The sequence below is a fragment of the Felis catus genome, chromosome D4 (assembly GCF_018350175.1).
Source record: "Felis catus isolate Fca126 chromosome D4, F.catus_Fca126_mat1.0, whole genome shotgun sequence".
In the NCBI taxonomy this organism is placed as follows: domain Eukaryota; kingdom Metazoa; phylum Chordata; class Mammalia; order Carnivora; family Felidae; genus Felis; species Felis catus.
The window spans coordinates 87,926,210-87,948,886 of NC_058380.1; the positions used below are offsets into that span (position 1 = coordinate 87,926,210).

At 53.1% G+C, this 22,677-nt stretch overlaps 1 protein-coding gene and 1 pseudogene across 2 annotated transcripts in view; both read left to right on the top strand.

Annotated features, from left to right (window-relative positions):
* The first annotated feature begins 5,026 nt into the window (after positions 1-5,026).
* On the top strand, positions 5,027-8,214 carry LOC109493587 (annotated as a pseudogene).
* Positions 8,215-8,962: 748 nt separating this feature from the next.
* USP20 (ubiquitin specific peptidase 20) overlaps positions 8,963-22,677 on the top strand; it is a 32,092-nt gene continuing 18,377 nt past the window's right edge. The window contains exons 1-9 of one of the 2 annotated variants that reach the window (XM_023242836.2): positions 8,963-9,004; positions 10,138-10,234; positions 15,248-15,301; positions 16,927-16,989; positions 17,332-17,463; positions 18,512-18,608; positions 19,067-19,136; positions 20,970-21,083; positions 22,095-22,173. In XM_023242836.2, the coding sequence (XP_023098604.1) occupies positions 10,154-10,234; positions 15,248-15,301; positions 16,927-16,989; positions 17,332-17,463; positions 18,512-18,608; positions 19,067-19,136; positions 20,970-21,083; positions 22,095-22,173 (690 nt within the window). In that variant the 5' untranslated portion in view covers positions 8,963-9,004; positions 10,138-10,153. Of the gene's footprint in view, positions 9,005-10,137; positions 10,235-15,247; positions 15,302-16,926; positions 16,990-17,331; positions 17,464-18,511; positions 18,609-19,066; positions 19,137-20,969; positions 21,084-22,094; positions 22,174-22,677 lie in introns of those variants that run through there. The other variant, XM_045042582.1, reaches the window with a different exon arrangement.

Sequence of the window (22,677 nt, forward strand, 5' to 3'; positions counted from 1 at the left end):
TCCCTCCCCCTGCTTTTTCTGCCCCAGGAGAGGAGGCTGGCCTGGCTGGCCGGGAAGGGGAGGTGCCCTGGCTCCCTGGCTGTGGCAGGTGCCTTGCTGACTCCGGCTGCTCCCGGAGGGCCTGTTCCTGGGATCTAGCTCCCTCGGCCGCACAGGTCTCTTTCGGTCTTTATCAAGTGCCTGCTGTGTGCACTCCGTTTACTTGCACAGAAGCCAGAGCAGGGAGCGCTGTGAAGGCAGATACAAGCCGGCTCCTTCCTGGCTGTGTCCTCGCCGTAGGGTCTGGGGCAAATGGCTCCCTGTGCCAGGGGCTCCATTCTTCCTCAGACGAGAAACAGCAGTCCTTCCGTGAAGAGTGTCGCGAAGCACCGGGCGTAGCGACTGCTCAGAGGCAGTGCTGTCCTGGGCAGCGGAGCCCTGGCTGAAAAGCTGATGGAGGGTCCCCTTGGGCGTGTGACTCGCGGTCCCGCCTGTCTCAGTTCCCCGATCTAAAAAACGGCCAGTAACCCAAATTACGGTACAGAACATTTCTGAGCGTTCTTGCTGTGTGGGCCAATACAGACCCGTGGTCGGAAGCCATTGTGTGAAATCGGCCCTGTGCATTGTCTCCCTGCACTCTCTTCGTCACCCTCCTCGCTGTCTTTGTCCCCATCTCATGGATGGGGGAACTGAGGGGCGACCGACTTATCTACCGACACAGAGCTTAGCAAGCGCCGAGCGAGGAGCTGAAGGCGGGCTGCTGGTGTCTCTTCTTGCCTTCTGTAATTACAGTCAACTCCGGGGCTGACGTATGGTGCAGCGGACACGGGGTGGGAGCCCAGGAAAGGGTGGATGACGTAGTAGTGATCACCTCCCGGAGGCTGCATGCGGGTACCCTGGTGTTGAGATACGGGCCTCTGTACCCCATGAGGGCAGGGCCCACGCCCGGCACGTTTTCCATTGCCCCAAGCCAAGCCAGTTGGGTACCGAGATAAAACGTCGTGCAAACTCCTAGGGAACCGAGATAAACGAACTACAGCCCTTGCAGACCAGGCACTTCTGAAGGTTCAGCTCCTGTGTGCGCAGTAGTAAACGCCCACAGCTCCCGGCACTACCCCCTCAGCTTTTCCCTTGACACAAGCTGATTTTTTTAACCATTAACTTTGGGGAAAAAAATGTTAGTAAACCTCAAGCCTTCTATGTTGGGTGTGCTCATACAGTGCTGGTAGACAGATACACTTGTAGAGTGGACCTAGAGGGAAGTTTGTCGATATATATCCAGAGCCTTCAAAAACATACATTTTGACCTAGTCGTTTTTCCTTGGGCAAAGATGTGGCCAAAGGTTTATATTCCAAAATACTTCTCACGCTGCCTTATTTATATTGGCAACACACACACACACACATACCCTAAGGGTCCAAGAATAGGAAAGCAGCTAAGTAAGGTGTAGCTGATGTTGTATGTGGGATATTATTTAGCCATTAGGAAGGAAGTTGTTGGGGTGTCTGGGTGGCTCAGTCAGTTAAGCATCCCACTCCATGTCAGCTCAGGTCTTGATCTCAGGGCCATGAGTTCAAGACCCGTGTTGGGCTCCATGCCGGGCGTGAAGCCTGCCTTAGAAAAAAAAAAAGTTGTTGGAAGTTTAGTGTCATGAGAAACGTACATGATATGAACATAAAAACCTTGTAGACGTATTGTATCTGTTATATTGGAGTTTTGAGTTTCCTTTCTTGAATTACACATTGGTGCCTATGAAGAAGACTGCAGTAACCATCTTTTTTTCCAGTTTTTAGTGGACACACCCTCCAGCTTCTACAGAGGTGAATATTAATTTTATTGAAACCACACAAAAAAACCTTTTTCTACTTTCAGGGTAGGAAGGAGGAGATGAAAATTTTCATCTAACATGGAAGTTAATGAGGCAAACAAAAAACCAAACAAAGGCGTTAAGGGCAGATCTTCAAGTGAATGAGCCACAGGGTGAAAGGCTATACTTTCAAACCACCCAGCTAGCAGCGGAGGCATTTCTCTGTCAGCGCTTCTGGAACCTACCCTGGAGCGGCTGCACCCTCTCTTAAATGGACTTCAGGTGTCCTGTTCACACTCTGTGGGCCCCGAGAGTCCCCAGGGGATGGAGGTCATACTCCCCCAGTGTTCTCTCTGAGGTCTGGGGAAAAGCAAGGTCCCGGGAGGGACACCGCACATACCAAAGAGGCCAGATGCATAGTTCTTTTTATTTTGGGAACTTTATTTTTTTAAGTGTTTATTTATTTTGAGAGAGGGAGAGAGAGAGTGCATGTGAGCAGGGGAGGAGCAGAGAGAGCGGGAGAGAGAGAATCCCAAGCAGGCTCTGTCCTGTCAGTGCAAACCCACAAACCATGAGATCGTGTCCTGAGCCAAAGTCAAGAGTCAGGCGCTTTAACTGAGCTACCCAGACGCCCCTGGGAACTTTAAAGAGAATTAGAAGGAACCTATCAGGTTGTATGTTCCCAAAGCAACATCAATTCACTGTAGAAAATGCAGACAGGCAAAAGAGGAGGAAACAAAAATCAACTCGATTCCCGTCCTCCCAGAAATGATGACAATAGCATCATTGTTGTAGGCACAAAGCAAGATTGGTTTACCAAAATGGCATTTTACTGTGATCATGTTTTACAGCTTTTTGTACTTTTGATCCGTTCAGCAAGTATTTACTGAGAAGTTGCTATGCTCCAGGTGCCATTATAGGTATTTGGGATACAACAGTGCACAAAACAGATCCTTCGGGGAGCTCACATTCTTTTTTTTAAAAATTTTTTTTTCAACGTTTTTATTTATTTTTGGGACAGAGAGAGACAGAGCATGAACGGGGGAGGGGCAAAGAGAGAGGGAGACGCAGAATCGGAAACAGGCTCCAGGCTGCGAGCCATCAGCCCAGAGCCCGACGCGGGGCTCGAACTCACGGACCGCGAGATCGTGACCTGGCTGAAGTCGGACGCTTAACCGACTGCGCCACCCAGGCGCCCCAGAGCTCACATTCTTGAGACGGGACAGGCATTAGATCGAAAAATGGGCGAACGACCAAAATGCTTACCGAGCATGCAAAGTAGAGGCCTTCCCCGGAGGAGAGGATGGTGGGGTGGGGTGGGACGGGACAGGGTTCGGCAGGGTGGCGCGCAGATGCCTTTCTTGGTCAGGGGACAGTGCAGCTGAGAGAGGACAGAGACAGTGGACAGCACATGGTGGGGCCTGATGGAGACTGGTGTGTTTCCTGGTCATGGACTGTTTGGCTTCATCATCATCATCATCATCGTTCTCTGCCCCTCCCCCCATTTTAAACTTTCTTTTTAATGGTGTCATAGTGTGTGCGTGTGTGTGTATGCAACTTTTGAAATTTTTATCTTTTAGTTTTGAGAATTTCATTTTGCATCTCTGAAAATCGCATTTTTTGAATTTCAGTCAAATACATATAAATCTTAATCATTTTGGGGGTGCAGTCCAGTGGCATTAAGCACATTCACACCGTTGTATCGCCATCACCCCCATCTGGCTCCAGAACGTCCCCATCTTCCCAAACTGAGACCGTATCTCCGTTGACCATTAACCCCTCCCTCTCCTTGCAACCACCAGTCCGCTTTCCATCTCTATGGATTTGATTCCTTCAGGTGGTTCATGTAAGTGGACTCCTACGGTATTTATCTTTTTGTGTCTGACTTATTTTACGTAGCGTCATGCCCTCAAAGCCCGTCTTTGAACCTTGTTCGTCTTACTGTAGCACGAGTCAGAATTTTCTTCCTTTTTAAGGCTGAACAATAATCTGTTGTATGGATAGAGCACATTTTGTCTATCCATTCATCTTTCGATGGCCCCCTTCCGCTGCTTTCCCCCTTCGGTTCTTGTGAACGGTGCTGTTACGAACACGGGCGTACAAACGTCCGTTCAAGTCCCTGCGTTCAGTGCTTTGGGGTGTCTATCAAGAAGGGCAGTTGCTGGACCACATGGTAACTCTGTGTTTAAGTTTTGAGGAGGCTCCATACTGTTTTCCAGAGCAGCGGCCCCATTTTATGGCTCACTGGGAGCACACAGGTTCCAGTTTCTCCACGTCCTCGCCAGCATTGTTTTTTTTTTCTGGTTGAGTTTTTTTGTGTTTTGATAGCAGCCCTGCCAATGGGTGTAAGTGGTGCAGCCTGTTTTCATTACTCAACATTCTCTGAGATTTAGCCATGTTGATAATAGAGGTCTTAAGTCAAAGTGTGGGTTTTTTAATTCAGGGTTTAAAATCAGTTTTATTGAGGTATAATTTATATCCAATAAATGACTTTTCTTTTTTTTTTTTTAATTTTTTTTTTCCAACGTTTATTTTTTTTGAGACAGAGAGAGACAGAGCATGAACGGGGGAGGGGCAGAGAGAGAGGGAGACACAGAATCGGAAACAGGCTCCAGGCTCCGAGCCGTCAGCCCAGAGCCCGACGCGGGGCTCGAACTCACGGACCGCGAGATCGTGACCTGGCTGAAGTCGGACGCTTAACCGACTGCGCCACCCAGGCACCCCGACTTTTCTTTTTTTTTTTAATTAAAAAGTTTTTAAAGTGTATTTTTGAGAGAGAGAGAGTGCGAGCGCACGTGAGCAGGGGAGGGACGCAGAGAGGGAGAGAGAGAATCCCAAGCAGGCTCCACGCTTCAGCAAGGAGCCTGATGCAGGGCTCGATCTCACAAACCATGAGATCATGACCTAAGCCAAAATCAAGAGTCAGACGCTTAACTGATTGAGCCACCCAGGTGCCCCAGAAATGCACCTTTTTAAAGACTTTCGTCAATCAATAGCTCCTTGCTTCCTTGTCCTACATGTGTTGTGAACATTGTCCCCCAGTCTGTAGCTTTTGCCTTTTCATTTTCCTTAGGGTCATCTTTGGAAAAGAAAAGCATTTAATTTTGAAAAGTCCAGTTTTTCAATGTATCTTGTTATAATTAACACCCTTTGTGTCCTAAGATCTTTGTGGACTCCAGAGTTGCAAAGATGCTCTCCCGTTTTCCTCTACAAGTTTGAGAGTTTTAATTGTTGTTTAAAGTCTGAGATCAGGAGAACCGTCGGCCTGGGCCGCACCGGGCTGCTTGCCGCGGGGTCGGGGATGTGGGTCAGTGCGGTCCCACCCCTGCAGAGGGAGGCACGTCCACAGGGGCACCGTGGTGGTTCCACAGACGGACCTCGAAGGCTCTGCGAGGTTTGCAAAGCTCCCAAACCAAGCATACCGAAAATTGGTGGGCAGAGGGCTTGAACTCACATTGTGGCTGTAGGCGAGTCTCGATTGGGAATGCAGACGTTCATCAACAACTTTTCCTCATGTATTTGTATTCTCCAGAGCATCCAGGTCCTTCCCACAGAATAAAAAAGACTGGAACATGGGGCGACTGGGTGGCTCAGTAGGTTAAGCAGCCAACTTCGGCTCAGGTCATGATCTCGCGGTCCGTGAGTTCGAGCCCCACGTCGGGCTCTGTGCTGACAGCTCAGAGCCTGGAGCCTGCTTCAGATTTTGTGTCTCCTTCTCTCTGACCCTCCCCCGTTCATGCTCTGTCTCTCTCTGTCTCAAAAATAAACGTTAAAAAAAATTTTTTTTAATGAATAAAAAAAATAAAAAAGACTGGAACAGTCCAGAGTTTTAATCAAAGAAGGTGGCGTTCAGTTGCTGCCCACAATAGCTGATACCCCAGGGTTTGGAGATGTAGCCGATGAGGTCGTTGCTGGTAGTCCATTATTGACTATGTCGATAGTAAATGGGAAGTCTACCTAAGCGCAGAGTGTCTAGTCCACAGACATTGGAAGCCTGATAACAGGGTGCGGTGTTGCCCCTTGAAGACATGGACTTAAACCATTGGACACTGGGTTTATGAAAAAGTGAACGTCATCCCACTTATTGCCGAGAGCAGACATGCTCACACCAGAGGTGTGCCAAGGGTTTAAAAAACAGATAAATCCAAGCACATAAAAAGAAAACCTATGAATTTCCAGAAGCAGAAGGTGGGGAAGAAGGAAAGCTTGTTAACAACCCAAAGGACTGTTTACCTCCCGCTATGGCAGGGCGTGATGACGTGAGAGGAGTTAACTGCAGAAGGGTCAGAGGAAGGCGGCATCCTTGCGTGCTGCCGGAGCTGAGAATGGTGATGTTTGAGGTTTTGCAGTTCTAAGAAGTAGGTTGACAACACGTGTGCAAGGCTTGAAAGATGTCACTGATCACGTATGCCCAGATGCGTGCAGAAGCAGGAAACGGCAGCTGTGTCTGTTAGTGGAGCGGGCACCAAGAGCAAAGGGCAGCCTACCCAGAGCTCTCGGGGCGTGAGTGGAAGGAGGGAGAGTGTGTGGCTAAAGGTGAAGGAGCTGCAGGTGCAGCAGGTGTTTGAGATGAGAGCCGGAGAAAAAGGTCGAAAACCGAAGGACTCTGAAGCTGAGCCCCAGCAGTGCCACGAGCAAATGAAAGACTAGAGGAGAAAGAATTGGGGGGGGGGAATGTCGTCGGTTTGAACATGAGAACGCACACTGGGAGTCCATCAACAACACATTTTAGAGTAACCTGACTCTTCCAGAACCCTGGGAAAGAACAAGAGGAAAGGGAAGCTCTTTTTAAGCTTTCTGTTGGCCACCAATTACAGGAAGGCTGTGATCCATTTCTAAATTTTTGTGGATGATATGCAGTAGGGGTTAAAGGTCATTTATTTCCCTATATGGAGAGCCTCTGTTGAAAAGACTGTCTTTTGCTGGTTGATTTCCTTTTTGGAAATCAGTTGACCACATATGTGCAGGTCTAATTCTAGACTCTCACTTCTTTTCCCTTGAGCTGTATGTCTGTGTTTGAGCCAACACCACACCGGCTCGTTGGCTGAACCTTTATAGAAATTCTTAGGCCAGATGGTCTCAGTCTTCCAGCTTTGTGATTCTTCCAAATTGTTTTGGCTCTTCTAGGTCTTCTTTTCTGTATAAACTTTCAAGTTGGCTTGATGATTTCTACAAGAAAGCTTCCTGGGATTTTGATGAAGATTACATTGAATTTATGGACCAGTTTGGGCACAGTGGATATCTTAGTGTTGAGTGTACCAGTCCATGAACATGGTATATCTCTCCATGTATTTAGATCTAACTTAATTTCATGGATAGGAAGATTCAATATGTATCATTTTTAATGGCTGTGCCATAGACAGAGTGTGGTTGTGTCCTTGTTTATCTAACCGCCTGTTGTTTATTTACATTGCATCCAGTTCCCCCATTATAAACAGTGCATATCTTTGTCAGTCTGTCTTTGCATGCATCCTGAATACTTACTTAGAAAAAAAACCTGGGGCCGGGTGAACCCTCTTGGCTCTTCTTTGCTACCTGCCTTATTTAAACCAGTGCTTTGTGTTCGGTGAAACATGGAATCTTGGTGATCCGGGCTTGTTTTTATGAGGCCCCAACAGCACAGCGAGTTAAGGCATGATACAGCAAACTGTGGCAGCGGGCTAGCGTTGTTTTTGCAAGGCCCTCAAGCTAAGAATTAAAAAAAAAAAAAAATCTTTAACACATTGTAAAAAAACAAAAACAAAAACAAAGAATATGTGATAAAGATCCACAGGGCCCACAGAGCCTAAATGATTTACTGCCTGGTACTTTATAGACATGATTTGCCAACCCCTGATTTGGAGCACAGCCCTGCACCAGACAATCTGATTGAGTCTCCACCCACGACTTACTAGCTGAGGACTGACTCTGGCCAAGTCTCTCGCTTCCTTAAGCTCTCTGTTCTGTTTCTTCTGTAGCACGGGGGCAGTGAGGGTGCAGGGAGGGTCGTTATCCGCTGGGCTTTGCTTTTTTTCCCTCCCCTATCTGAAGACGGAGGAGCTTGAATGGTCTCATTGCACGTGTGAATCAAGACAGGCTTGTCACCAGTGTCCTTGTCCCGGGCTCCATTTGTGGCCCTGGGTGTCAGGCTCATAAGCTGGCTCTGCCATCTTGCTGGAGAGACGGGGTGGGGGCACGCACACCAAAGCCACTCCCTCCCCTGCCCCCCTCCTGCCCCCATACTGCAGCTTGCCAACCTGGTGCACTTGACCTCAGTGAGAACAAAACAAAACAAAAAAAAAACCCTAAAAAATCTGGCTTCAGGCGAAGAGGCTTGGAATTTAGAACCTTGAACCCGTCGTTGCCATGTGACCATTTTAAATGTTAGCTTCTAACTGCCTCTCCCTCTTTGAACTACCCATGTCTGGGAGACTGTGGCCCAGCAGGGCTGGGGAGGTGCAGTCGGTGATGACACATGAATGGACTCAGTTGTGCCTCTGGCCTGGGGTTGCTCAAGACTCGGGGGTCAGAGGTTCTGAGCAGCACAGGATCCTGTGCGTGATGGATCCAAGAGGTTCTGAGCAGCAGGGGATCCGAGGAGGATCTGAGGGTCCCAGGGGTGTGCAGAGGGGGTCAGAGGTTCTGAGCAGCACGGGATCCGAGGATGATCTGAGGGTCCCAGGGGTGTGCAGAGGGGGTCAGAGGTTCTGAGCAGCAGGGGATCCGAGGATGATCTGAGGGTCCCAGGGGCGTGCACGGAACAGGCTGAGCCTTCTGTCCAGGAGGTTAACGGGCTGTGGCAGCCAAGGCGATAACTAGAGAGGCCCGCGGCCCTCTCGTGCAGACCCTTGCGGGTCTCTGCTCTCGGGGATCACGACCCCCGAGGAGGGGCTGCCCCTGCCTACACCAGCTCCACACCAGCCTTCGTTAGCTACCCCGGAGCAGTGTGTTTTTATGGTCCCCGTGGATGGACCGGGAGCCTGTCCAGCCCGCGGATGCCCCAGATGTCCAAAATTTCACTTGCCCTTCCCAGGAGGAATTCTGACCTCTTTGTAGCCGCCGGTCAGCGCTAAGAGTGACTTTAAGATAATGGAGCTGCAGGAAGTGAGCTGGTTTGTTCCCCGCAGGGTCCCTGCCGGAGGCCTGCACTCACTCCAGCCCTCGCGCCCCACCACCATCGGCTGTCCGCGGAGAATACAGATGCTGGCCGCTCCCTGGGGGTGTCGCTGTGCACAGAGGTAGGCCCACAGCCTCCCCGTTTCAGGCGTAGCCCTTAAGCACGGACCCAAGAGGAAATCATCTCAGGTGAAATAACGGAATTGTGGTTATGGGTTGTTTTTTTTCCTTTTTTCAAGTCCTTATCTCTTAAGAGCACACACAGATGCGATGAGGCGGTATCCGGGTCTGCCACCAGAAAGAGGAAGTGGGGGTTTGAGCTGAAGCAAGGGTGCTGTGACTGGCTCCCTGTTGGAGCTGGGTGCCGGCACGTGGGGGCGAGCTGTCTGCTTCTGCGTGTTTGCACTGCCCTAAGTTAAAAGGAGAGAGAATACACGTGAGGCCGTAAGAGTCTGAGCAGCTCGAGCTTCCGCCTTGGCTCTAGCATTCCTCGCTGTGAGACCTGAGACAAGAAGGAGCCCCTGTTTCCGAACCTGTAAAACGGGGCTGATCACAGCTGCCTGGGGACGTTTTCCAAGAAATAACGCACGGAAACCATTTACTCTGCCACCCGGAACTTGATCGGCACCCGTAACACCTGATCTGGTGGGGGGCCTGGGCCAGCGGACCCCTGGCTGACCATTTCAGGGAGAGGGTGGGGGTGGACACACCGCCCCTGCCTTTGGTTAAACCACCTTGGCTCCGCCAAATCTTCGGTTGGCCCGGAACTTTCTTGGCAACGGTTTGGAGCTAGAATCAGCCGTCAGATTCCTCGGTGTGATTTCTGCTAAAATATGAGGTGGCTGAAGCCAATCCAGTTACTTGTTTTTATACATTTTCTTCGGGAATAGTTGTTAATGCACAGGAAGTCGCCACGGATGTCCCAGGGAGGTCCTACGTACCCTTCACTCAGTTTCCCCCAGGGGTGCCACATCTTTGGCGTATCCGTAGTACGACGTCACAACCGCTAAAGGGACTGTTGGTACAATCCACAGGGCCTGTTCACGTGTCGCCAGTTTGACACGTACCCATTTGTGAGTCCCCTGAGCGTTACTGTCACACCCAATTCCCGGAGAAGTTAAGTGGCTTCCTCGACTCACCGGCTGATATGTGGCAGAGCCAGGACCTGAGACCAAAGTTGTGCACTGCACCAGCAGCCCCCGCCTCGCTCCAGCGGTGGCTGCCGTTAACCCAGGCTCCCTGTGTTCTCTTGTAGGTGAGCCCAGGCCAGCATGGGGGACTCCAGGGACCTTTGCCCTCACCTTGACTCCATAGGGGAGGTGACCAAAGAGGACTTGCTGTTCAAATCTAAGGTAAAGGGTCAGACCTTACAGAGCTGGGGCCCACACCCAGGGCCACTGCGTTCCTAAGGTACAGGTGTTTCCAAAGGAAGGTTTGAAAGAGTTGAAGAACCGGCTTCCCGACAGTCTCTGCTTAGCGTTTTGTGTAAATGGAAGGGCTGGCGTCTGTGGGGGGAGCTTTCCGGGGGCTGCGTCCTAACAGCCATTAATTACCACTTAGATCAGTCCATCTGGGAGCCACTAATGCCCTGTGCATTAGCTGTGGAGCCTTTCTGAGGCAGGGAACGAATCGTGCTCTGAGAACCCACCGGCATTTTGACAAGCGTGACCCGAGGAGGGTCTGGGGAGGCCCAGAGCCAGAAGGTGGGCTTCTCTGAGTGGGGAGGATGTGTCTTTTTCTGTTAAAGTGTTTTGAACGGGTAATACTTTTCTCTGGTTCAGAATCGAGCAATATAAAAGTATCGATGTCAATAAAATAATTTTTTAAAGTAGGGGGGGTGCACAGCTAGCTCGGCTGCTAGAGCATGTGACTCTTAATCTCAGGGTTCGAGCCCCACATTGGGTGTGGAGCCTACTTAAAATAAAACATTTTTTTAAAAATTCAGGGGTGCTTGGATGCCTCCGTCGGCTAAATGTCCAACTTTAGCTCAGGTCATGATCTTCCAGTTTGTGAGTTCGAGCCCCACATCGGGCTCTGTGCTGACGGCTCGGAGCCTGGAGCCTGCTTCGGATTCTGTGTCTCCCTCTCTCTCCGCCCCTCCCCTGCTCATGCTCTGTCTCTCTCTGTCTCAAAAATAAATAAACGTTAAAAAAAATTTTTAAAAAATAATAAATAGGGGCACCTGGATGGTTCAGTAGGTTATATGTCTGACTTTGACTCAGGTCATGATCTCACTGTCTGGGAGTTCGAGCCCCACATCAGGATCTGTGCTGACAGCTCAGAAGCCAGAGCCTGCTTCGCATTCTGTGTCTCCCTCTCTCTCCGCCCCTCCCCTGCTCGTGCTCTGTCTCTCTCTCAACAATAAACATGAGAAAACAAAAAAATAAAATGAAAAAAAATCATTGTCAAGACATCCTCCTCCCACCCTCCAATTCCACCTTTAGGGAGCCTTTTATATTAGTTTCTTTTATACTTTTTCTGAGTTTCTTTATGCAAATACATGCAAATATGCTTATTTTTCATTTCCCCCTTCATTATACAAAAGGTAACATACTATACTATAGATGCTTTTTTTGTTTGTTTTCTTGTTTTTAATTTATTTATTTTTGAGGAAAGGGAGAGAGAGAGGGAGGGAGGGAGGGGCAGAGGGAGAGGGAGACAGAGAATCCCCAGCAGGCTCAGCACTGTCAGCGCAGAGCCTGGTGCAGGGCTCGAACCCACTAACCGGGAGATCGTGACCTGAGCTGAAATTAAGAGCCGGGTGCTTAACCAACTGAGCCACCCAGATGCCCCTAGACACTTTGGCAACTTGCTTCCTTCACAGGACAGCACATCTTTCTGGAGCTCTCTTTCAACCCTGGGCCGTGAAGACCGCTTTGTCCTAGTTTGCCCTGGAGTTGCACGGCATCTCGTCGTGTGGACCCCGTAACTGAGCCTCTGCGGGTAGACACCCAGGCTCTTCGCGTGTGGTGAATGTGGTGCCGTGATAAATGGCCTCCTGGAAGTGTTGTCGCACGTGGGGGCCTGAGCGTGGGGGGGGCACACTCCGGGCAGCGGGGTCTAGAGTCACGTTCCTAGACAAATTGCCGGCTCACTCAGCCTCCCTGTCCCAGCAGGTCCTGGGTGGCCTTCGGCCTGAGCTGGCTCAGCCTGGGCCTGCGGGAGGGATCAGGTGTTCAGGGTGCCTGTGGCTTCTTTCGAAGTACTTTCGCTTCTCGTGTGGTCTGGAGGAGGGCAGAGCGAGGCTGTGATGCATTCGCACTAACGCTGGGTTCTGAGTCTGCACCAAGGAATGAATGAGACAGACCGAGGGGGTTTTCCTCCAGAGGAGGCAGGAATAGGGGGATCCGAGGGCAAAGAGGAGAGCGAGGAGGCGCGATCCGGGCCGGGCCGCGGCAGCCTTTCGGAAGTGGTAGGTCCTTCTGGAGCAGGAGGACCGAGAATGTCAGGAACGTCTCGGGCCTGTATTTCCGAGAGCATGTGTGCCGCCCTTCTCTGAGCACCCAGAAATCTGCAGAATGAAACAAAGATTGTTTGAAGATACCAGAAGGGGCAGGGAGGTGAACAGGTCAGGCACAGTGCAGGAGACGGAAATGGCCAAGAAACTTCTGAAAGAAGGTGCTCAACTTCACCAGTGACCGGGGACATTGCCGCGGATCGCGAGATGATAGTATTTTTCTTCTGCCGGACAAACCACAGGCCGATCCGACCCGGGCTGAGGGTGATGGAGGGGAGGAGACCGCACGCGTGGTGGGGCGAGGTGGGCATTCCTGTCACTTCGGGGACCCAACTCCCCGTGTGGGAGTTTATCCCGTGGAGGTGAGAGTACCAGTTATAAAGACACAAAGACAGCAGTATTCATTGAGCCTTATTTGTCAAAGGAGAAAACTGGTGGCAGTCTGAATACTCATCAAGAAGGGAATGGGTGAGGGACGCCTGGGTGGCTCAGTCGGTTAAGCCTCCAACTCCAGCTCAGGTCATGATCTCGCGGTTCGTGAGTCCGAGCCCCGCGTCGGGCTCTGTGCTGACGGCTCGGAGCCTGGAGTCTGTTTCGGATTCCGTGTCTCCCTCTCTCTCTGCCCCTCCCCTGCTCATGCTCTGTCTCTCAAAAATAAATAAATATTAAGAAAAAAAAATTTTTTTTTAAAAGAAGGGACTGGGTGAATTACGGTGTGCCCGTAGCGTGGGGCACCGTGTCATTACCGCAGACGGTAAGATGCAGTGTCTGCGTGCAGACTTGGAAAGATGATCATAAAAAGGTGACAGAAACGTGTCAGAGAAACGTGTATAGTATGATCTCGTTTTTCCTAAAAATCACACCCCCTCCCCTAAGTGTATGCATATACGTTGTATGTGAAAACACGGAGGGATATGCCTCAGGTTGTTCCAGCATATGTATTTATTAGACGTTATATACTCTCCCTGAGATCGTATACAGCATGTGTGTGTCGTTTGAACTGTTAAAACAGACCTCCAGGGCCCCTGGCTGGCTCAGTCAGTAGAGCATGTGACTCTCGACCTCGGGGTCTTGAGTTTGAGCCCCGCGTTGGCGGTGAGCCTGCTTACAGAAAAAAACCAAACGAGCAGAGGGTGCTGTCGTCATTCGAAAGACTGAGACCAAAAGGAAGCCCTGGAAGAGGGAAGTGAGTTGTGAAATCAGAAAATCAGAAAAGAGATTGCAGGTTCGGGAAGGTCGGGGGCTGCTGCCCCCAGCGTCCTCAGCGGGAGACCCCGAGGCAGATCGCGGATCTCAAGTCCCACCTTCTTGACCACAACCCTACGGGGACCTCCAGGTTCGGGCCCTTCACCGATACAGCTAGAAACTGGGCTCGGTGAGAACGCAAAATCCCCGCCGAGACGTGAGTGGGGGGAAGCCCACTTTCCCGTTGGGGGGCGCCCTGTGACCCAGGCTCCTCTGCTTCCCCTCTTGACCTGCTCTGCAGCAGGGCCTGCCCTCTGAGCCTCGGTTCCTCATCTGTCCAAAAGAGCTGCTGCGCACACTGGCAGGGATTGCAGGAGCGAGGTGTGAAGAACTTAGCCGCGGTCATCCCTGGCAGGTGGCGCTCTGGCTCCGACGGAGCCCCGTGTCGTAACTGCCGTCAGAGCTGGCACTTAGAGTCCGCCTCACGGCTGACGGGGTCACCTTGGGCATCGTGGAGCCTCAGTTGGGAATTGCTGTTTTAGACACGTGCAGCAGACAAGATTATTTAAGGCACGATTTAAGTTGTGACGAAGAGACCCTGAAATACAGCACCTTAAATGAGAGCGACGCTTCCTTTTCTGTCATAGGACAGTCCGGGCACACGTACGATGGCAGGGCAGCCCCTCCCTTCCCAATACATGGCTTTCATTTCTGAGTCCAAGGTGCTTGCCCCCACTCCTGCCATCCCATCTGTGTTCCAGTGGAAGGAGGAGGAGGAGCGGGGCGGGGGGATGCACAGCCCGGAAATGGCACGCGTCACTTTCGCTGTCATCTCATTGACTAGAACCGAGCCCCAAGACCACAGTGGGGCCGAGAACCAGTCTGCAGCTGGCTGGCCGTGGGCTCGGCCCAAATCCGAGCATCCTGTTGCTAAAGCAGGAAAGGGGGACGCTGGTAGACAGGAAGCAGGCTCTGTCACCAGAACGCCAGAAACCTGGGTGTTTTCTGTGTTCATCAAAATGTATTGGTGTCTTGGGGCGCCTGAGTGGCGCAGTCGGTTAAGCGTCCGACTTCAGCCAGGTCACGATCTCGCGGTCCGTGAGTTCGAGCCCCGCGTCGGGCTCTGGGCTGATGGCTCAGAGCCTGGAGCCTGTTTCCGATTCCGTGTCTCCCTCTCTCTCTGCCCCTCCCCCGTTCATGCTTTGTCTCTCTCTGTCCCAAAAAAAAAAAAAAAAAAAAGTTGAAAAAAAAAAAAACTTTATAAATACATAAATAAATTTCTTTAAAAAAGAACGTATTGATGTCCCAATTTGTACTAGCTCTGTGAAGTCACAGAGGTAGACAAAACAGACCGTCCCTCTTTCACGGAGCCCAGAGTCTAGGTGGGAAGAAAGGCTTACACGGTCATCAAAGGAAGAGTCGAGGGTGCGATAAAATGCGTATTAACAGGTCTGTTTATTTAAGTTTCAAAGCATTTTACTAAAAATGTTTTTGTAGCACGTAGGGAAGCAAAATACAAACAGTAAAGCGTAAAGTGCCCTGTGAGGAAGGACATTTAGATCGACAGGCTGGTGAAGGCCTTTCCGAGGCAGAAAAACCTTTCAGTGGAAAGCTATGGGGTACAGCCGTCGGCGTCCAGTGGGGTCTGTGTGTGATGCCTCTGGCTGGAGCGGCTCCCCCACCGCTCACGCTTGGCTCTTTCCCTCCCCCTCCCCTTGCCCAGGGAGCCTGTCAGTCGTGTGGTGTTACTGGACCGAACCTGTGGGCCTGTCTCCAGGTAAAGTACCCTTGCCGCTGTTGGGGGCCTGGAGGTTGGTCTAGACTCTGGGCTGGGAATGCCCGCCTCTGGCGGACGCTGCTGGGATCGTTGGGCGGGGACACGGGGCATGGATGTCTCAGGTGCACGGCCTGAGCCAAGAGGGCGCCAGAGTCAGCAAGTCCCCCTGCTGGCCGCCTGCCTGCCTGGGCAGCCACCAGGAATGTTGAGAGAAAACAGCAGGTTGTGCAGGACTCCGGACCAAATGATCCCATCTGCACGAAAGGCAGAGGTCTGTATGCGCATGTGTATGTGAGACTTGATGGAGGCATCTTGGCTCTGAGCCCTGGCTCTTCTGCGTAGTGGCCTGTCCCTGGGCCAGCCTGGGCCTTGTCACCCCACCTGTAAAGGAGAGGTCACTGTCGCTGGGCAGCTGTCCCCACGTGGTGGGGCTGCGGTGGATTTGACAAGATGACCCCTGCGATGGGTTTAGCAAGGTGCACGGTCTGTGGACAGGATCCAGGAAAATCCAGTCGTGGTTCATTGTTATTGCTTCTTAAAGAGAGATGTATCACAGCGTGGCCACTTTCTATGAGGAGCAGGATTTGGGACGGTTTTCATTTTTTTCTCTGGAATTCTTACAGCATTTTCCACAATTTTCTGCAAGTATATATTTATTACATTTAAAATCACATTGAGGGGCGCCTGGGTGGCGCAGTTGGTTAAGCGTCCGACTTCAGCCAGGTCACGATCTCGCGGTCTGTGAGTTCGAGCCCCGCGTCAGGCTCTGGGCTGATGGCTCGGAGCCCGGAGCCTGTTTCCGATTCTGTGTCTCCCTCTCTCTCTGCCCCTCCCCTGTTCATGCTCTGTCTCTCTCTGTCCCAAAAATAAATAAAAAACGTTGAAAAAAAAATTAAAAAAAAAAATAAAATAAAATCACATTGAAAATGGCTACTACTAAAAATTTCTTTGAAAACAAATCCAAGTAGAAAAGAAGAAAAAAGGACACATGGGCCACCAGGGGACTCTTCCGGCCTCGGCCTTCAGGGCCCGTCACCCAGTTCTAAAGCAGGTTGCAGAATACCGTCTGGGCCCTTGGGGGACAGCAAGAAACGTGTGGCCTGGTCCTGTGTCCTGGGAGCCCCCCCAGCAGGAAGGGATGTGTCCTTTGTGACCGGAAGGCCCTCACAAGCCCGTGCGGTGCTGATCTCTTGTGGAGAAGCAGGCTGATCGTTGGGCTGCAGGCTGCGGTGGAGGCACTTGCTGGGCCTGGTGGGTGGCTAGATTTGGGACAAGGAAGTGCAAGGCCAAAGGCAAGGCCATCAGAGACCTGCAGGCCCCCTGTGGGTCCCCAGTGGGTCTCGATTACTGGCCCATAAGGAAGTAGGGGAGAGGGTCTGGGCGCCACACAGCTTGGCCCACGCCTTGCTGGGCTCCTACCTGGGCTTCTTTGTAGGAGGCCAGTAGCCCAGGGCACCCTGTCCACCTTCCTCAGCGGGCAGGGGCGGCTTTTAGGGCAGCCGTCCTTTCCAGCTGGAGCTTCAGGTACATAAACACGTGTTCCTGTGGGGTGGCAGGGCCTCAGGCCTGGTCTTGGTGGCGGAGATGGTCCAGCCCCCATCCTCTCTCCTTCCCTCTCTCCCCAGGTCTCCTGCTCCTATGTTGGCTGCGGAGAATCCTTCGCTGACCATAGCACCATTCACGCTCAGGTGAGCGCCGTGGCCGGGAGTGTGGGCCCTGCGGGCAGACGGCCCAGAGTTCAAACCCCGGCTCCAGCCGCCTCCCAGCTCCAGCTGCCCGGTCTGGGCCTCGGTGGCTATGTCTATAAAATAGGAACAGGCCTAGCAGGGTTGCTACAGAGACACCAGAGCTAATGCAGGTGCACGCATATCACAAACACACGTGATTGGTCAATGGCAGCCCGTGGCCTTCCTGGCTGGAGGGTGAGCGTGTTGTCTGCTTCCAGGCCTTTTACTGAGGCCGCTGGATGCAGCTCAGGGCACCTGTTAGGCCAGTGTGTCCTCAGCCTCGCTTTGGATCTTGCCCTCTAGGCAAAAAAGCACAACCTGACAGTGAACCTGACCACGTTCCGGGTGTGGTGTTACGCCTGTGAGAAGGAAGTGTTCCTGAAGCAGAGGCTGGCAGCACCCCTGGCGGGCCCCTCGCCCAAATTCTCGGAGCAGGTAAGGGGGTGCAGGGGCGTCAGCGCGGTCGGTAGTGACGTGTTGGGGGCAGGGCCTTGTGACCCAGGCGTCGGGGGAGCGGGGATTGGTGGGTCCCAGATGGCATCGGTGCCTGGCCTGTGTTCTCAAGTGCCAGCGAACCCTTGCTGAGCCCCGGCTGTGTGCCAGGGCCCACACGGGGTGGGGGTTGAGGACGCAAAAGTCCTCCGGGAAGGGAGTTCGTTCCCAGGCCGTGGGCGGGCCGCGCGCAAGGGCAGGGCTTGACCGAGCCTGGGCCTGGGGCCGGTGCAGATGCTTCCGGGCCTGTGGCGAGCCCCCGGCACCCCCCAACCCTAAGACGAACCCTGCCCCCCGGGGAATGCCGAACGGTGACCTGCGGTTCGCTTCTCTGTGGAAAACACCAGAAACCCCCCCTAGCGAGGCACTGAGCAGGGCACCGTGGGGCGCCTAAAGGTGGTAGGCCGGGCAGACCCACGCACGGAGGGTCGCCTCGGGCTCCGGTCAGTACACAGGTCGCGGGGTTGGCCGGCTGGAGTTGCAGCTCGGGGAGGCCTGAGCGTGTCTCCTCCGCGTTTACACAGCGACCATCGTGTAGTAGGTGCTCAGTAAATGTTTACGGAACACGTTTGCAAGCGTGGCAGCTGTTTATGGTTATTCACAAAAAAGGCTATACGACAGTGTGCATACGGTATCTTGTTTTGGGGCGTGTGTATATGAACGGTGAAAAACTTACGCAACCGCGTACAGACTTGACAGTGGTCGTCTGAGGCACGTTGGATTGTAGGTCGTGATTCGTTGTTTCCATTTTTTTGCAAATTTATTATAACTACGTTTTTATCAGCGTCAGTAAAACACAAGTTTCCCGGGGTTGGGGCTGCCAGAGCCATCTCTTTCCGGGGTGTCCTCGGCTCAGATGGGCCAATCCGGTGTGGGCTGGGGGCGGGGGCCTGGCGACTGGGCTTCCTTTCCCCCTGGGGAGCCTGTGGGCCTCTGCCCCCCACCCCGTCTTCCTGGCCTCCCCAGTTTCCTCACTCCGTCTCTCCCGCAGGACCCTCCGCTGCCCTCGCACCCTCTGAAAGCTGTCCCTATTGCCGTGGCCGACGAAGGAGAGTCCGAGTCAGAGGATGATGACCTGAAACCTCGAGGTAGCCGACCCCAGAGCTGGGGGAGCTGTCAGGCCGGGCCGGGGGCCTCCACGCAGGCTGGGGAGTTCTGTGGCACATTGGGCCGTGTGGGCGGGCAAGGGCGGTGTGACCGACGGGCCGTAGAGTGCGGTGGCTTCTTCCCTTGGGGTGCTGGCCATCCAGCCGAGTCCTCGTGGCCTGCCGGTCCTCATCCCCAGTCTCGGCATGTGACCCCGGGCAGGCCGGCCCCTCCACGCCCGGCCTCCTTGCCTGCGCGACGCGGACAGTGGGCCGGGCTGGTCCGTCTGAAGTGCTGGGGCGCCCACAGCTACCGTGAGCAGGAGGCACAGTAACCTAACCTGGCAGACTTCTGGGGCGGGACGCCAGCCACCCACGTCCTCCTGTGGTTGGGTCCTGGCGGCTCGCCCGTGAGCGGTGGGACCCTCACCCTCCCTCCCCGCTGCGCATTGGCTCCCTAGGCCTCACGGGTATGAAGAACCTCGGCAACTCCTGCTACATGAACGCCGCCTTGCAGGCCCTGTCCAACTGGTAGGTTGTCACCTCGTCTGGGAGCCGGGAGGCCAGGACCTGTCCCCAGATGCCCCGGAAGTAGCGGCAGCAGCCCCCACGCTGTGCTGTGTATGTTGCCCACAGACGCATGTATTTAGACGCGTATCAGCCCCCCTCGGAGCACATGTGCCCTCTGACCCAGCAGCCCCCCTTCCGTCAGAGTTAGTCCCGGGAAGGCCACCTGAGACGTGGCGCATGGTGCCTGTACCACGTTCGTGTTCTGTCGTTTGTAGGGAACGATCTGAAGGCCCGAATTTAAAGGCCAGCTTTAGGGAACCCTGGGGGGCTCTGTCGGTTAAGCGTCTAACCCTTGGTTTCGGCTCAGGTCACGATCTCACGGTTCGTGAGTTCGAGCCCCACGTCAGGCTCTGCGCTGACAGCTCAGAGCCTGCTTGGGATTCTCTCTCTCTCTCTCTGTCTCTCTCTCTGCCCCTCCCTTGCTCATGCTCTCTCTCCCGTTCTCAAAATAAATAAAAAACTTAAAAAAAAAAATAAAGGCCAACTTTGCAGTAAGTGTAGGGCAGTATTTTCCTGAGTGGGAAGGGGTCAGACTATGGCAAGGGGGAGGAAGGAAGTTACAAGTTTTGTGCGGTGCAATCCCATTGGGGGAAAAAATTAGTCATTTCTACCTCGGGTAGGCTGTTAAGTCCGTGAGGCCAGGGCATTTCCTGCACCCGGTACACAGATGTGCCACCTGGTGGGGACTCGGTGCGCATATGTGTGAAGGAGGGAGGGGGCGTCCGCAGGAAAGTCTGGAACGTTATGCACCTAAATGTTCGTGGTAGCTGTCTTCACGTGGTAGGATTAAAACCCTTTATTAGTGTTTGCTCATCCAGTCTTTCTACGATGAATACGTATTTCTTAAGTAATGAGATACGTTCTTAAAACGTGAGGGAAAAGGAAGATGCCTTCAGGTTCCGGAAGGTTCCACAGAACGGGCTGGTGGGAGCAGCAGATTCTGGGTCCTCTCTTGTTGGTGCAGCGACAGCCGCGCCCTGACCCCAGGGGCCCTGAAGCGGGAACCTCGGCAGCCCTGGGAGAGGGAAGAGGGCCGTTTCTGCGTCAGGGGCGTCCATAACAAAGCACGACAGTCAGGGGACTTTGTTTTATTATTATTACTATTATTATTATTATTTTAGTTTGTTTTTTATTTATTTTTGTGAGAGAGAGCGGGCTCACACAAGGGAGGGACAGACAGGGAGAGAGAGAGAATCCCAAGCAGGCTCCGAGCTGTCAGCACAGAGCCTGACGTGGGGCTCAAACTCACAAACCCTGAGATCATGACCTGAGTCGAAACCAAGAGCCTGATGTTTCACGGACTGAGCCACCCAGGCGCCCCTGGCAGAATACTTTAAACAGCAGAGATGTATTCTGTGTTCTGGGGGCCAGAAGTCTGAGATCACGGTGCAGACAGGGATGGCTGCTTCCGAGGCCTCTCTCCTTGACTTCTAGATGGCCACCTTCTTCCTGTGTCATCTTCCCTCTGGGCATGTTTGTGTCCAAATCTCCTCCTTGTATGAGGACACCAGTCATATCGGACTAAGGCCCGCCCTGAGGACCTCATTTTAACCTAATTGCCTTGTTTCGGGGCCCTGTGTCCAAATGCAGTCGTATTCTGAAGCGTTCAACTCGTAAATTTGGGGAGACACGATTCAGTCACGACAGGTGGGATCCTTCTAGTCATCCGCAGGCATTTCTGGCTCCAGGGGCTACAGGATGCCCCCCGCGTGAGCTTTTCTTCTCTACCCAGCTCTTTCTAACCGATGCCGCGCGCCCCTCCTTTTCTGACCCGGCTCCCTCCCCTGCCCCTAGCCCTCCGCTCACCCAGTTCTTCTTGGAGTGTGGAGGCCTGGTGCGCACAGACAAGAAGCCAGCCCTGTGCAAAAGTTACCAGAAGCTGGTCTCTGAGGTCTGGCACAGGAAACGGTGAGTGACTGAGCCCCTGACCCTGGGCAGGTGCATGGGGCTGGGGACTTTCCTCTCAGCCCTTCGAGTGGGTACCACCTCTGCCTTCGGCTGTTTGCTGTGCACCTGCCACGCCTCACCCGTGTGATTCTCATGGTAGTGCTGTTTCATAAACTGGGGAACCTGAGGTTCAGAGAGATTTCCGTGTCCTGCTCAAGGTCACTCAGCTTGTGAAGGGTGGAGCTAGCGTTCGAACCCGGTGTTGCCCTGAGCCAGCGACCACTTCTGAGACGTGTGTGCTGAGGCCGAGACACTCACCATGACTCCATCGAAGCCCCAGCCACCCCGTCCATGTGGGAGAGAGTCTCATAAGTGGTGGCTGGTGCCGACAGGGCAGGGGTTCAGCGCAGCGCGAAACAAATTTAAAGACCGGCAGTTTGGATTAGACCCGTTTCTCTGGGAAACTTGGGAATGATTTAAAAGGAGCGCGTAGAAATGTACGAAGTGTAAGAGCAGATTATAAAACAGCGCGATGCAGTATAATTCCGGTTCTGCCAGGAGCCAAGTTTGTTTCCTGAGTGTATCTATTTCCATGGAAAAATCTAGAAATCTCAACAGCAGTTATCTCTGGGTGGTGCTATTAGTGGTGATGTCTCCTTGTTGGGCTTCTCTAAAATTCTGGGTTTTTCAAAAATGGACATGGATTGCTTTTGAAATTAGAAAAACCACAGGAAGTATTTCAGAAAGAAACCAGTTTTCAGGTCGGCTTGTTCTGGACTAACGGGAAATGATGCCGTCCCAGTCAGGAGTTCTTTGCCCGGCTGAGCCATGACTTGACATTTTCTTCCCTGACTGTGGGGAGGTGCGAGCCCGCAGGGACTCCTGGCCAAGTCAGCCGTTCCCAGAGTTACAGCAGACACCTCACTGAGTCCCATCCAGACACCCCAGCTGCCTGCCCTGCCCACCCTCGAGGGACCGAGTAGCCCTGAACGGGCCGGGCCACCTGCGCTAATGGGTCTGGTCTTCCTACAGCCCAAGCTACGTGGTTCCCACCAGCCTGTCTCACGGGATCAAGTTGGTCAACCCGATGTTCCGAGGCTATGCCCAGCAGGTAGGCCATCCGAGCTGTGCCGGGGACACCCAGGGCCGTCACCAGGCCTGGCTCTGAAGCCCAGACCGGCATGGAAAACACCAGCAGCGGCTCGGCGTTACGGGGCGGGTCCTCTCGCTGCCTGAGCCCTTGGTGTGTGTGAGGACACTGGAGCCCTCCAGGGCCTGCGGATGTTCTCCCCGCTCGGCAGGTCAGGAGGCCGGAGGCTGGGTCTCAGCCGGGCGAGTCACTGGCTCAGGTCACACAGCTGGTGCGTGGCGGAGGGGAGGTTTGACCTCAGGCAGGCTGACTGCAGACTCCGGGCGCCTCAGCCCTGCGTTCAGAACGTGCTTTTTCATTCTTCAGATCACAGGCGGCATTTCACTTCTACTAAGCATTTCGTTACAAGTTTTTGTATGTCTAGAGAACCCTTTGGAAATTAGTGATCCTTCCCGTGGCGTGACCTCGGGGGACCAAGATGCAGTTGAATGCAGCCACCTGTATGCCCCAGCCCCAAGCCGAGCT